Source organism: Apteryx mantelli, chromosome 22 (assembly GCF_036417845.1).
Source record: "Apteryx mantelli isolate bAptMan1 chromosome 22, bAptMan1.hap1, whole genome shotgun sequence".
NCBI classification, from domain to species: domain Eukaryota; kingdom Metazoa; phylum Chordata; class Aves; order Apterygiformes; family Apterygidae; genus Apteryx; species Apteryx mantelli.
Genome location: NC_089999.1, coordinates 6,208,547 through 6,221,589, shown reverse-complemented (window position 1 = coordinate 6,221,589; position 13,043 = coordinate 6,208,547). Strand labels below are relative to the sequence as shown.

The 13,043-nt window shown below is 54.9% G+C and overlaps 1 protein-coding gene across 4 annotated transcripts in view; it reads right to left on the bottom strand.

The window, feature by feature from the left end:
* Positions 1 to 13,043, bottom strand: part of ATP2A3 (ATPase sarcoplasmic/endoplasmic reticulum Ca2+ transporting 3) — a 67,065-nt gene that overhangs the window by 39,242 nt on the left and 14,780 nt on the right. For 3 of the 4 annotated variants that reach the window (XM_067309975.1, XM_067309976.1, XM_067309974.1), the window contains exons 1-2: positions 5,907 to 6,005; positions 4,420 to 4,558 (exon numbers count right to left, since the gene is read on the bottom strand). In XM_067309975.1, coding sequence (XP_067166076.1) covers positions 4,420 to 4,558; positions 5,907 to 5,945 — 178 coding nt within the window. In that variant the 5' untranslated portion in view covers positions 5,946 to 6,005. Of the gene's footprint in view, positions 1 to 4,419; positions 4,559 to 5,906; positions 6,012 to 13,043 lie in introns of those variants that run through there. The other variant, XM_067309977.1, reaches the window with a different exon arrangement.

Sequence of the window (13,043 nt, the reverse complement as noted above, 5' to 3'; positions counted from 1 at the left end):
CCAACAGAAACAGAAGCCGGCAGGCTCCTTGGCACCGCTCCGCCGTCACGGACGAGGGCGGCCTGGCCAACTTACAGCCGTCGCTCACCGACCTCCGAGACGCAGGTACTTTCTTAAAACCTCTTCAAAGCTGCTTTTCCCGCTGGGTTTCTTCCTCCCGGCCCTTTGGCATGTAACTGCTCTTCCTCAAGTTCTCTTATCGCCTGGATACAGCCGCGCTCGGGCACTTCGGAAACACTGAGGCAAGCGGAGGCCTCGCTCGCCGGCCGGTTACGTCACGTCACGCAACGCTCCCAGCTCGGCCGCTAACGCTCGCCTTAAACCCGAGGCTGTAAAGCGCGCTTCCTCCGGGGACTCGTAAAACCCTCCCGCGCCGCGAGCGAGGCCGGATCGGCTCAACCCCGCTGCGCAGAGATTTATTCCAGCTGCAAACCCCATCGCTGTCGGACCCCGCGCCTAGCGTCGAGCGGCCGGCTAGCCCGACGGGCTGCCGCATCCGCTCCCGCGGGTCAGAGCTGGGGGACGCAAAATAAGGGGGGCGGCAGGCTCCCCAAATCCGCTCCTCCTGCGCAAATCCAGGCTTTGGCAGCTGCCGGAGAGCCACGGAGCGTCTTCCAAGGGGCAACGAGTTCTCCTTGCCTCGTGGGAAAGGGAGAGAGAATTTGCAAAGCACGAGCTGTTTCTGAGCCTGCAGATTAAATATCTGTTGACAGCATCTAAAAAGAGCGTATCTGAGCCGGGCGCTATGGTGGTAGCAAGGCACTCAAGGGTAGATAGCTCGATAGCGGTCGGAGAGACCCGCGCGGCACGGCGCCGGACGGCTGCCGCCCCCGGAGCGCGGCTCCCCCAGCCCCTGCGCAGGCCTTCTCCTCCCTGGGCCGCTCCGCAGCAGGGACGCAGCCGCCGTTAGACGGCTGGCGAACACGAGCTAATCGTTACCCGTCCAAAAGCTGCAAGTTTCCACGGTGCTGAAAGCCAAGGGAAAGCAAGCAAAACACGGGGAAACAACGCGCGGCCGCAGCTGCCGGGACCCAGGCGGCCCGGCCCGAGCAAAGGTGCAGGCGGGGTGGGAGCGCGCTGGCACGAGGCCACCGCGGGCGGCGAGGAAAGCTCCCGCGGGAACCGGCCCGCTCCCTTGTTTGCTTAGCAAAACAGCTAACGCCGAGCCGCGGCTTTTCCAACCGTCCATCCTGTAGACTGAAGCAGAAGAGCACCCCCTCTCTCCTGCACGCTCCGTCTTCCTCTCCCCCAATGTATATATACACACATATATGTAAGTATAAAACACGTATATGTAAGTATAAAACACATACATACGTATATGTGTGTACGAGAACACTGCCAAGGGCAGAGCGAGCTCCTGACCAAGAGGAGTCACCGCTGCAGGACAACATGCCATGAAACACAAACACTGTGACTGCGGGTGGGAGCAGGAGACGTAGCCTCCCTTGGCAAGTAGAAGTACTCGGGCATCGCCACTCACACACCGGCACCTCGGCACTGTCCCGCTGGCCGAGGAAGCGCTATTTTCCGCTTTCCTCTTGAGCATCAAACAGCCGCCAGCACTCTACCAGAACAGTGGGTTTTCAGATCTGGACTGGCAAATTTATTGCATTTGCACATGCAAACGGAAGTCAGTCCCTCATACCTGTGCTGTCACCGCGACGTGACGCGGCGAGCCGCCGAGCGTCACCAGCCGCTGCTCTTGCCGGGCTCCCCACCTTCTCCTTACGCAGCTGGGCAGCACCCTTGCCAGTTGCCTTAATTTGCTAAGCCCAGAATTTGCTATTTAATTTGCTAACAGTTTGCTAATTTACGAACTCACGCTGAGGACAGCTCAGCCCCTTTCCCTCCCAGTTCTGAAGTCGACTGTGCCACTAAAAAATAATCATCAGCTGCTGAGAGGTACGCAAGGAGCCCTTGCTGGGAAAAGGCGGCAGCGGTTCAGGAGCCTGGCGGGCAGCGCAGAGGGGCAGGCTGCCGGCCGGCGACTGCTGCTCCCGGTGATGGGTATTGCACCGGCACCCGCACGTGCTGGGCAGGGAGGTTTAAAAACTCTGTCCTCTTCCTCCGCACCCACCTAGGCAGGCAATAAACTCTGCCGCATCGATGCACCTTTTAGCCCTACAACCCGGCCGTGGCCTTATGGGCAGCTGCTTCGTAGGCGTCACAGGTCTGTTCCCGATCCCTAACAGCTTGTGCAAACCCCGGGGCCAGGTCACCAGCTGGAGTTCATCGCTGGAGCTCCCGCTGGAGCGGTGCCAGGCTACCCAGCTGAGGACCTGGCTGGCAGAGCCTCTCCTTCATCCTCTGCGCATTATTTTTATATGCATCTTCCAGATGAAGTGCAACTGGAAGACATAAATAACGGCAAGTTGGCGCCGTGCACGAGGAATTGCAGCATATTTCCACTAGCAGGGCCACGAGGAGGAAAAGAGCGGGTTAGCGTGAGGCATCTGGAGGCTTACTGCACAGTTTAACACACAAACAAAATCAGATCGTTGGCTCACTGAAATGCAGCATTTCCATAACTCTGCCAGGGCAGGTAGGAAACCCCGAGGCATCCTTAATACGAATGCGGTTCCCAGGCGGAAGCACATGCCATCGGCCAAGTCTGCTGACAGAGGCCTTCTCCAGCAAGAGAAAGGGCCCACAAACCAAGCAACACATCCCTGCAGTGAGCCCTGACACATGGAGAGCCAGATCCTGCCCGGCTCTGAACCCACAGCCTTGGGACACCTTGGTGCTGAGCCTGCTCCAGCTACCCTTCCTCCACCCTCGTCCTGATAGCAGAAAGAGGACCAAAGCGACGGCAGTCAAAGGGCTCGTGACAAAAGGCATGGGTTTCCCCAAGATTTACACGCAGTGACCAGGAAAGGAGGTGGTGGTGGTGGTGGGGAAATCAAAGCACGTGACTTGCCTTTCAGGCCAAGGCAGAGGAGATGCCTACAGCACCTGCATCCCAGCGCCATCCCTGCAGCTGGATGCGCAGGGGCGGGATGGGGGAACCAGCCGGATGGTGCAGCTAGCAGCTGCAGATGGGAACGGCCCAGTCCCAGATGCAAAAGCACACGTCTCCTTGGTGCTTGCAAACCAACGCCTTCCGCTCCGCCTCTCCCGCCCCAGCCCTACTCGCCGTCCATGAATAACAAACCCAAGTTACCAAGGATCCCAGCCCACACAGACGGAACAAGCTCCGTTTCCTAAGACGTTAAAAAAGCAGCTCGTGCAAGAGCTCTGCTTGCATTGTCTGCACAGTTGTGAGGCTGTACTGAGAGGCACCCAGGGATGGCCTTTCATCTCAGTTTTGTTTGGGTGATGTGTGTGGGAGAGTAATTTAAAAAGAGAAGAATCTTTGTGGAAAATTAAGAGTTCTTCCAGAAAATAAGTGCTATGGGAAATGCTGGAGGAAATCTCCCCGCCACTGGCAACCCTCCTGAGATAAATTAACCTGTGCCAGAAATACACTTTTTTCTGCTCTCTACTGAATACGTGCCCTAGACATGGGGTGAGGCTTCCACAGGTCATCGAGCCCCGACTTTGGTCAAAGCCACTTCAGCTCTATCTGTTCCCCAGCTGTTCTGCCTCTTCCCTTGAGCCGAGCTCTTGCGTTGCTCCAGATGTGAAGAACCATCCCATTCCTGCTCGCACCGCAGTGCCAACCTGTCTGTAAGCCAAAAATCCCACCACGGGACGCCCACGGTCCCCTAGAGATCTCTGCAGACATCGCTGCATGTCTTCGCCTTGTTGTGGCAGGTTTTGAATTAAGCCCACAGAAACGAGAGCAAAGGCAGCAGGTGTTTTCCCCCAGAGCACTCAGACTCCAAGTGCTGATGGTGTCCCACCGCTGCTGGGCAGACAGCCCTTCCCAGAAAGCCAAACGGAAAAGCGACACGCTCGACAAGACCCAAGACCCCACTGTCACCACTGCTCAGGTCAGCACGGCGCCGAGCGCTTGGGCTGTCCTGCACTGCACGGAGACAAACCTCCCCAAGAGGATGCTCAAACCAGGATTGAGTTGAGTTTTGCTACCCTGTCCGTTCACACCGAAGCCATCATGGGGCAGGATCACGGGGGCCCCCAGAACTAGGGTCCTCGTGCCAGCTGGAAATTGGGTACTGGGAGATGTTTGACACTGTCAGGTTCCCCAGCTCAACTTGGGACTAAGGTCTCAAGTTTGCAAAAGAGACACCAGTGGCTGCGCCCGAGCAGCGGCCCCGCTGCCTCCAGCGGGGAGGCACCCGCCGATGCCCTTGCCGAGCCGGGGTGCAAAGCAGCTCTCCTCCTCCCACGACAAGGACAGAGCGGGAGCCCAGCCTCGAACGCCTCGCGGCCACCGACAGCCCTTCTCCTCTCTCCCCAACCCCACGCCCACCAACAGGGGATTTTACCACGAGTCTTCGGACGACGATGCCATACCTGCCACCTCCACGATGTCCCCAGGAACAATATCGCGGGCACGGATCCTCTGCACGCCGCTCCTGTCGGCACGGATCACCTTTCCCATCTCCGGCTCATATTCCTTCAAGGCTTCGATAGCGCTCTCGGCATTTCTCTCCTAAAAGCACAGAGAGGAGCAGAGCTGCAGGCACCTGGACCAGTTGATGGAGAGCAGCGAGCTGCAAAGCTGGGTGCTGAGCAAAGGGCTGGGATCTCCCAAATCCTAACATCTCCTTGCACCATGGCTGGGGAAAGCGTTGCACCATCCTCAGCTGCACGGTACCCGCGTCCCCTCCGGTTTGTACCACTGCGGTGCCCAGGCGAATTTAGAAAACACCCGCCTGCTCCCTGGGGTCGCAGGCTGACAGACAGTGGCAACGCTGCACAGACGAAGGGCTAAATTTTATTTCCAGCTCCAGGCTGTGTGAAAGCAGAGGGGAGACCTTGTCTGATGGGGAGAGCGCAAGCGCAGGGGGAGAGCTCTCGCTTCAAGTCTCAACTCTCTGCTGGCTTCTGCTCTCCATCTCTGAAGCGGAGGCAATACGTGAGATGCGGTATTTAATTACCGCGTGCTGGGAAGCACTGTCCCACGAGAAGCGTTATGAACGCGTGAGGGAATGTTACTGTTTTGGAGCGACGTTCAAACAGGCCCTTGACACCACTCAGAATACGTGACCTTCGGGCCCGACGTTCTCCCCCTTTGCCTGGGAAGCAGGGTTTCCCACCCAGCCTTACTCTTCCGCAGCGAGCAACATCCTTTAGCGCCGCTTCCAGCGGTCCCACTTCAGCTAGGGCTGCGGATAAACAAGTGGCCTTACAGCAACCACATAGACGGGGAGGAGCGTCTCTTGCCTGACGGGGAGAGTTCAGGCTCCGAGAGGCTCCAGGGACCAACGCAGCGAGGTCAGAGAGAGCGGATGGCAGTGATGGCTGCGGTCTGGTGGGAACGGAGCGGGCAAAAAGCCTCCTTTGAAAACACATTTGGCCGCTGCCAAGAGATGGGCAGCGTTGAACTGGCTGGCAAACAAGGGCAAGATGCTAAACTCCAAGCTACAAAAGTTGCCAAAGAAAGATTGGAGGAATGAGAAAACAGAGACTACGTAAATGTCGTGAATGATTCACAGGGGCACTTTGGTTCCTCTCAAAGTCGTGATTATTTGCAATACGGTTTCCTCCATGAGAAATCCTGCGTGATCAGGCTATCCCCTCCCAACTCCGTCCCTGCTCGTTGAGTGGCGATGATGAGCCCCGCTCCCAGCACTCCCGCGGGCTTCCCGCGGGCCGGCTCCAAGCTGATGGCAGACCTTCTCCCCGCAATCTCCACGGCCACACAAAAACACAACCCTGTAAAAATGAGCTTCCAACGGCAAGCACTGACCAGGGCTTCAGAGGAGCCACTTCAGCAACGCGGAGCAGAGGACCTCCGCGCCGGACAGAGGGATGGAGGAAGGGGAGACGCCGCTTACCTGCCAGACGCCCACCACGGCGTTCGCTATCAGGATCATGATGATGACAACGGGCTCCACGAATGCCGTCGTGGTCTCCTCGCCTTCCTCGAACCACGCCAGGATCTGATGCAGACAAGAAGAGAAGGGCCACAGCGCGGCTGAAACTACAAACGCTGGTATTTAAGAATAAAGATTCAAACGAGAGCTAGCGAACAAGCGACGTTTGATGGAGAAACAAGCACCCAAGATCGCAGCCGGCTTGACGCCGGGTCACCAAGGGGGCCGCTGCCCTCAAGGAAGGCAGGTCAGCTTAGCGCCCGCCAAACCCAGAGGTGACTCGCATGGTCATAACCAGCAAATGAGTGTAACGAGCGCGGCTGGACGCCTGCTGCGCATCCAAGGGAGCGCCGGGACGGCGCCTGCCCGCTCCCCAAGCGGACGCTGCCAGCTCCGACCACCATCACGCCTCGGGAAGCCTGGCAAGCTGCTATCGCTCCTGGCTACAGCAAACCCGGCCTCTGACACGCGTTTCCCAGGCAGAAGCTCGGGGCTGCAATAACGCAGACCGCGGCGCCCCCGAAGCAGGGGCCCGCGCGGGTGCAATTTCCGTCCCCCGTGGAAACGGCGCGCATTCACAGCGACTCGGGGCTCAGCGCGGGGGGCAAACGCCGGGGCTGCCTTCGGCCCCCCGCGCGTACCTTGCAGAGCTGCCCACCGCCAGCCCCACGCTTACCTTGCTGAAGTACCCAGCAGCGTTTTGGGAGGGCTTTTACCATCCCGAGCCACCCCTCTCCACCCTGCAAAGACCCAGTGCCATGCTACAAGCGAAAAAAATATATACAAATATTTCCACTTCATTTAATGGCTCGTCAGCCTACATCCTGTGTCAATACGGCAACACCCTTCTTCCTCTGCATGAGGCGTGAAGCATTACGAGAGAAGACCTTTGACATTACTGTGTGTGCTATAGCTCCTAGTGACACCGCACTGTTGATCTTTAGGGAGGGAGGAGAGGCGCCTCCGTTACAGCCGGCCTCACCTGTACCTGCAGAACAACAGTCGGAGGGCTCTGGTTTTGTGCCGGCAGTTCTGAGACGCAAGGTCAGGACTAAAACCCAAGCGTCTAGAAGACGTTCATTCAACGCACGGCTAACGTGTCGCCTCCTTGCCCCAAACTGCCAGCTGGTACAAGACAGCTTTCTTCCAAATAACAGGAAGCAGCGAGCGGGACAGCGAGGGGAGAGCTGTCAGACGGCTCACATCTACGGCTGTTCGCTGCGCCGATTGCAACAGATCTGCGAGTTCACCAGCCAGCGGGTGTTACGCGTCGTTTCGGGGATATATTTAAGCTCGCAAGGAAGCAGCCGGCCTCCTTCCTTCTCCGCAAGCTGCAGCTCGCCTGTTTATTTTTCCCATGGATTCTTTATCATCCGACTCTTCTCATACTAGTGGGAAGTCAGATTCAGGCACCAAAAGCTTTATTCAGAATGTTGTGACTGCGCGAGACAGGAGCCAGAAATAAGTGTCACATAATTCTGCTTAATACGCGATGGCTCACGGCGCCTGCCAGCCCGCACCGCCGCGGTGGCGTGCCGCGCCGCTGCTCCCGAGCCCGGCGTCCCGCCGGCGCCCGCGAGCGCAGGCCTGCCGCGGCCGATAACGCCGCCTTCGCCCCCGTCTGCTTCCAGCGACATCGGCTTTTGCCTCGTTGCAGCACCTGGGATTTCACAGCAAAGCCGGCTGCTTCGGAGGCTGACAGCAACCAGGCGCGAGATGAAAGCCCAGCTAAAACTGCGTGGGATTAATAGCGATCCCCGATTCAAAGTCTCACGCTGTTAGGGAGGATTTGAGAAATCTCCACGCGGGGAAGAGTCCCTAACACCCCATTGGCCTCAGCAATGTTGCTGCACCCACAGCTACGAGAGCTGGAGCGCAAGGAGCTCCCCAGTGGCCCTGGCAGCTCCCCAAGGACCACCGGTTTGGCCGGCAAAGGGACAACGCGTCCTGCAGCAAGCTACCTCTGCAGAGCGCCCCGACTCCTCGCCGTGCGGGCGGGAGCTCAACAGGCAGGTCGCTATTTAACTTTGCAGCTGAACTGCTCAAGGCTTCTCCGTGGAAGCACCCAAACGGAGCAAAGGGAAACGAGCACGGCACGATCACCCGACCTTTCCCTACTGCTGGTCAGCATCAGCATCTGAGCTCACAGACGGAAGCACCCAGAGATGCTTTAATCACCAAAGAAACCACAAGGCAGAGCCACCCGCAATCTATATCGGGAGCAAAACCGAGCTAAAGGCAACTCTCAGAGGGAAGTCTTCATACACCGATTTCATGGAGAAGAAAACGATGCTGTAGGTATCTAGCCCCCCAAAGGGCCCCAGCTTCTGCCCCACCAGGCACCACCTGCACTCAGCGTCTCAGCCTGGCAAATGCAGGTGCAATTCTGGGGCACCACGTAAGGATCAAATCAGCGAGCGGGGAGCAAGGTGCCGCTGATAAAGAAGGGAAGGCCAGCATGGTTTCTAAGCGCCATCAAGAGAACGTGAACAAACGGGCCAATGTTCAAGTTACTCAGTGCCGCGCACAAAGGCGGCTTTGCTAAACACACGGACTTTGAGTCGGTTGATGCCGTATTAGCTCGCAGCGCTATTAAGCGCGGAAGAGGTCGCCGGCAGTAACGGTGCATGCTAATAAAGCTTCACGTTGCATATGCCGCCAGCGGATTTTGCCTACACACCTCAGCTAAGCGAATCTGCTTTACACTTGCAGGAGGTGTTGCAAATGAATCACCGCTCCTCCTCGGGAAAGGCGAGCGCGAGATGAAAGGCTCTGAAGCATCTCCCCCAAAGAAGGGGGGAAGAGTCCTGCCGAAGCTCTACCACTTGAGAAGGTGTACCTGGCCTATGATCTCCCCTCGTTCCCTCCCTTTTTTTTTTTTTTCCTGTGCCAAAGGAAGATGGCAAATCTCTCGGGAGAACCTCTTGAAACCGCTGGCTTCATCAGGAATGAACACTACCTGGTATTTACCCACTTCGAAAAGGCAAGCTCTGCTTCCTGCTCACAAACAGCAGAAACTCCTGGAAAACAACTCGTCCCAGCCTCCCGAGCAAGTCAGCAGCAGAGGCACCCGGGGCCCCAGACACCGAACGCAGGTGCCCACTCTGCTTTTTCTGCGAGTCTAACAAGCCCGAGTGCAGTCCCACACACTGAACACACCACGCTTTTTGAGGGACACCATCAGGTGCAGGAAACACTGGACCCTACCGTAGGAAGCCCCCTTCCAGTGACAGCCCAAGTTGTAATGCACCATCCTGGGAGCTCCAGGTGCCAGGGGCAGCCTGAGCAAGGCTTCGTGACAGGCTAAATACAAGGAAAACCCAGCCCCAAACAGATCTCTTTGACACTATCCAAACATAACATCACAATTTCTGCTGGGCAGCCCACCAAGAGGCGTATTTTGTAAGCAAGCATTCGCGTTGCATCGCATTGCCTGCATTGCACCCAGCCATACCCCGAAATCCCTGAGCATCCCCTGCGGTGAGACGCCGGGGTCTGCCTCAGGACCTCCAAGCGCTCCTTCAGCTCGCGTCTGCACCACCAGCGAGACTCGAACAGAGCAGGCTCGGCTCAGCGAACAGCAGGCAGGAGGCACCTCCCACACAGGAGGGCAAAACGCTGCAATTCCCGCTCAACCAGAGGAAGAAAATTAAACAACATATTGGATTTCCATTTCTAATTTGAAATCTGAATGCCTCTGTGCAGCAATGAAAGGACTTTGCAAAGCCCAGACTTTAACCCATCAAGAGAGAGACTTTATTTCCAAGCAGGGAAGCCACAAAGGTTTTGGAAACACTTCCAGCCTCCTCTTTTCCTCAATACGCAGAGATGCATGATTTAGCTCTGTGCCCATCCCTGCTGGTTAGATCCAAGCATAGATGAATATAGCACATGGAATTTTTGAGTTAGCTTTACGTATATAAGCCTCTCTCATGGCCCACCATGACTACCTGGAACAGATGGCTCCACTGCCACCCCATCCCTCTAACCACACTGGGTATGGCTCAAAAGCAAGTCTGCAGCTCCTTTTGGGGGTTTGTCTCCATTCTCAGCTGAACCCCTACAGCTAGACCATCCTTGTCAAAAAGATCAAATTCAGGGATCTTGTAATTTGCCCAACACACAATCAACCCTGCACTGTCCCTGGACGATGCTCCCTGCCTGCGGTGGGTGTGCTGGCTGTGGGATCCAGGCTGGCCTTGCAGGGGAGCAGCCACCTGTGGGTTTCACACCTGCAGCGATCCCGTCTCATAGCCCCAACAGCCACAGGGATCTGATCTGATCTGACTCAACAACTCATCCCACACAGCCGGCAGGAGCACGTCTCTGCACTGGTGCTGGCACTGCAAGGAGGATCAACCCGTCAGCATGAGAGCAATTTAATCATCATCCTCCCTGCAAAGCAAGCAGGCTACCAGGCCGGGGGAAAGCAGACCCTCGTCTTCGGTTTTAGCCCCATGAGGGGCCACCAACTTTAGGCAGAGACTGGGCTGCTCATGCCACGGATCGGTTGGAGCTCTAGGAGCCGGGAATGGAGAGCAAGGGCCCTATTCAAAGTGAGATCCCAGATTAACTCTATGCGCAAATGAAGTGACTTTCACCCAACTCTCTAGAGAAACTGCACTGAGATTCATACGTGATTTCAGAAGCAGAATATTGTCTACCGAGCTACACCAAGGCTCAGAGGAAGATACTAAACACAGATCTTTGGACTTTCTCATGCTGCAACTTATTTCTTTCCAAAACTTCCAAGGGCAAAATATGGAGGGGCTAATTTTCCCTTTCGGTTTTATCCATCCACACAAGTTGATGCGCAAGACACATTTTACAGGATGAAAGATGGCATTGAAAATAAATTAGTCAGAATTAAAATGAGAGAAAGGGCGACGTTTAGATTCTAAATCAGTGGCTGGTGACCCAAAGACACACATCCCCTGCAGCTCTCCCAGCGCTGCTGCCCCCATCTACCCCAGCATCCTTTCTCTTCACATGTGAGGTTTCTTCGGGGACAGCTCTGCCCACACTGTACGCACGCACCTTGCCCATCTTGTTCTTGCTCCACACCTGTTCCAGAACATGACTGCACATTCCTGCTCAAAAATAAACACTTTTACTGATTCGCCTGACTGCCAACTCATCATAACAACTCATGTTCCTGGAACTGGTGATATAAAGAGGTCAGACTTCCAGGTAGTGGAGTGGAGAATATACATAATTTTGAGGTGAGCAATGCTTGCTCTCTTCTATGCTTCCCCTTCCCAGTCTTATAACATTTCTATTGGTTACAGACTTTCACTGCTGCCCCACAGATTAGAATTTCTAGATTTTGTGCATTTAAGATGATAAATGCTTTGGAGCAGGGACTTCATTTTCTTTGTTTAGGAGTGCTCGCTTGGGTAAATCTCAGCTGGGACTAGTCCGAATAAGCAAGCACCCATGAGTGCCTGGAAGGCTGACACGGGGAGGTCCAGGACCTAGAATCAGGGTGACTCAATCCAAGAGGTTACACACCCCCTGCAAGGGATGAAAGGGAAGCATGACAAATTCAAACTAAAGACAAGACACAAGCTTAGCTGTGAAAACAGCTAAGTATGGCAACAACTTTCCAAAGACTGCAGCGGGTTCTGTATCTCTGTCTATTTTTACAGACTGGATGTTTTCTGAAGCATATGTTCTAAACTCACCCACAGCTATGGGGCTGCAAGAAAAAAATGATTCAGGGAAACCCTATCGCTGATATATGTAGGAAGCTGCACGAGATGGTCAAAATGGTTCCTTCTACCCTTAAAACATATGCATCTGCGCTGATGAAAAACCGTGCGCTGAGTCATAGGGCAGGCCATTGGCAGAGCACCATGCAGAGCGCACGTGCTAGACCAGCTGCCGTCCTTTTGCTCACGCAAACTCTCCATCTGTAAGAACTACCAGAAACAAAACCAAGACAAGACTGAGGGACACATGATAGCAGCCTTCAGGACATAAAAGTCTGCTGCAAAGTTGAAACAAATAATCTCATCTTCATACCTGTGTCCGATCAGACTAACAGATACAAGCTCAAACCTACAACAAGGAAGAGTCAGGTTAGAATTATGTAAATGCTGTGAACTGCGAGGTTAGTGAAGGACTGCATTCATCTGGAGACTCTGTCCCTGGAGACCTTTAACAACAGCTAAGAAAGATGTTAAGCCAGAAACGATGTGGGTAGAGTTGATCCTTCTTTGGGACTGGAAGACATCTCCAGATCCTTACCAGTCTATTTCTTCCGTGTCATTAGGGCTCAGAGTAGAGCAGGAACTTACAAGCTGAATGAGTGGATGGGCACAGATCATCTTCCAGCAGGACCGAGAACGCTGACAGAACTATCCAGCTGCGACTTTCTCAACAGCTTGACATGAATTTTTTAGCCAGGCTTATTTGAATCAAAGGATTCATGTCTGCCAAGTTGTCATTAAATTGCAGTGAAAGAATCCGGCAATGGCAAAGTTTCAAGGTATGTAGATGACTGTAGGTTTTCTAATTGAATTCATTTTATTGGGATTAGCTTTGAACATCTTTTCTGGGGCTCAGCTGACACTGCCCTTGAGCCCTTTTCTGCCCGTCTCCAGTACAGTCTTGGGAAAACGTAAAGAAGCCCAGAAGTGCTGGGATAACCCTCTCAAATAGATCAACATCACTGAAAAATCCTACAGCCTAATGTCAAAAGCACATACCACGATACTGTACGATGCCCTACACAACCATGGCACTGTTGGTACAATTCCTTCGTCCAACGCTTAAATTCCTCTGGCTCCTTTTCTATTTGGCAATAAATAAATAAGTAATAGAAATCAAGGTCTATTTCGTTGGTGCTGATAAAAATCCCATGCTTCATTTGGACACAGCACCTTTCAGGCCTCGACCTCATCCAGCGCCTGGCTGGGCTGGGCGCTGTAGGACCTGAGCCTGCTCCTCCCTCCTCGCCTCACCACAGCTCCCAGCCGGCATCCGGTTTTGCCGCTGGGAGAAAGAGGGGAAGAAGGAAGGAGCCCAGAGCCCTGTGAAGCCGGCAGCGCGCTCATTAACACCCACGCACGGCGCTCCCCGCACCGCCGGCCGCTC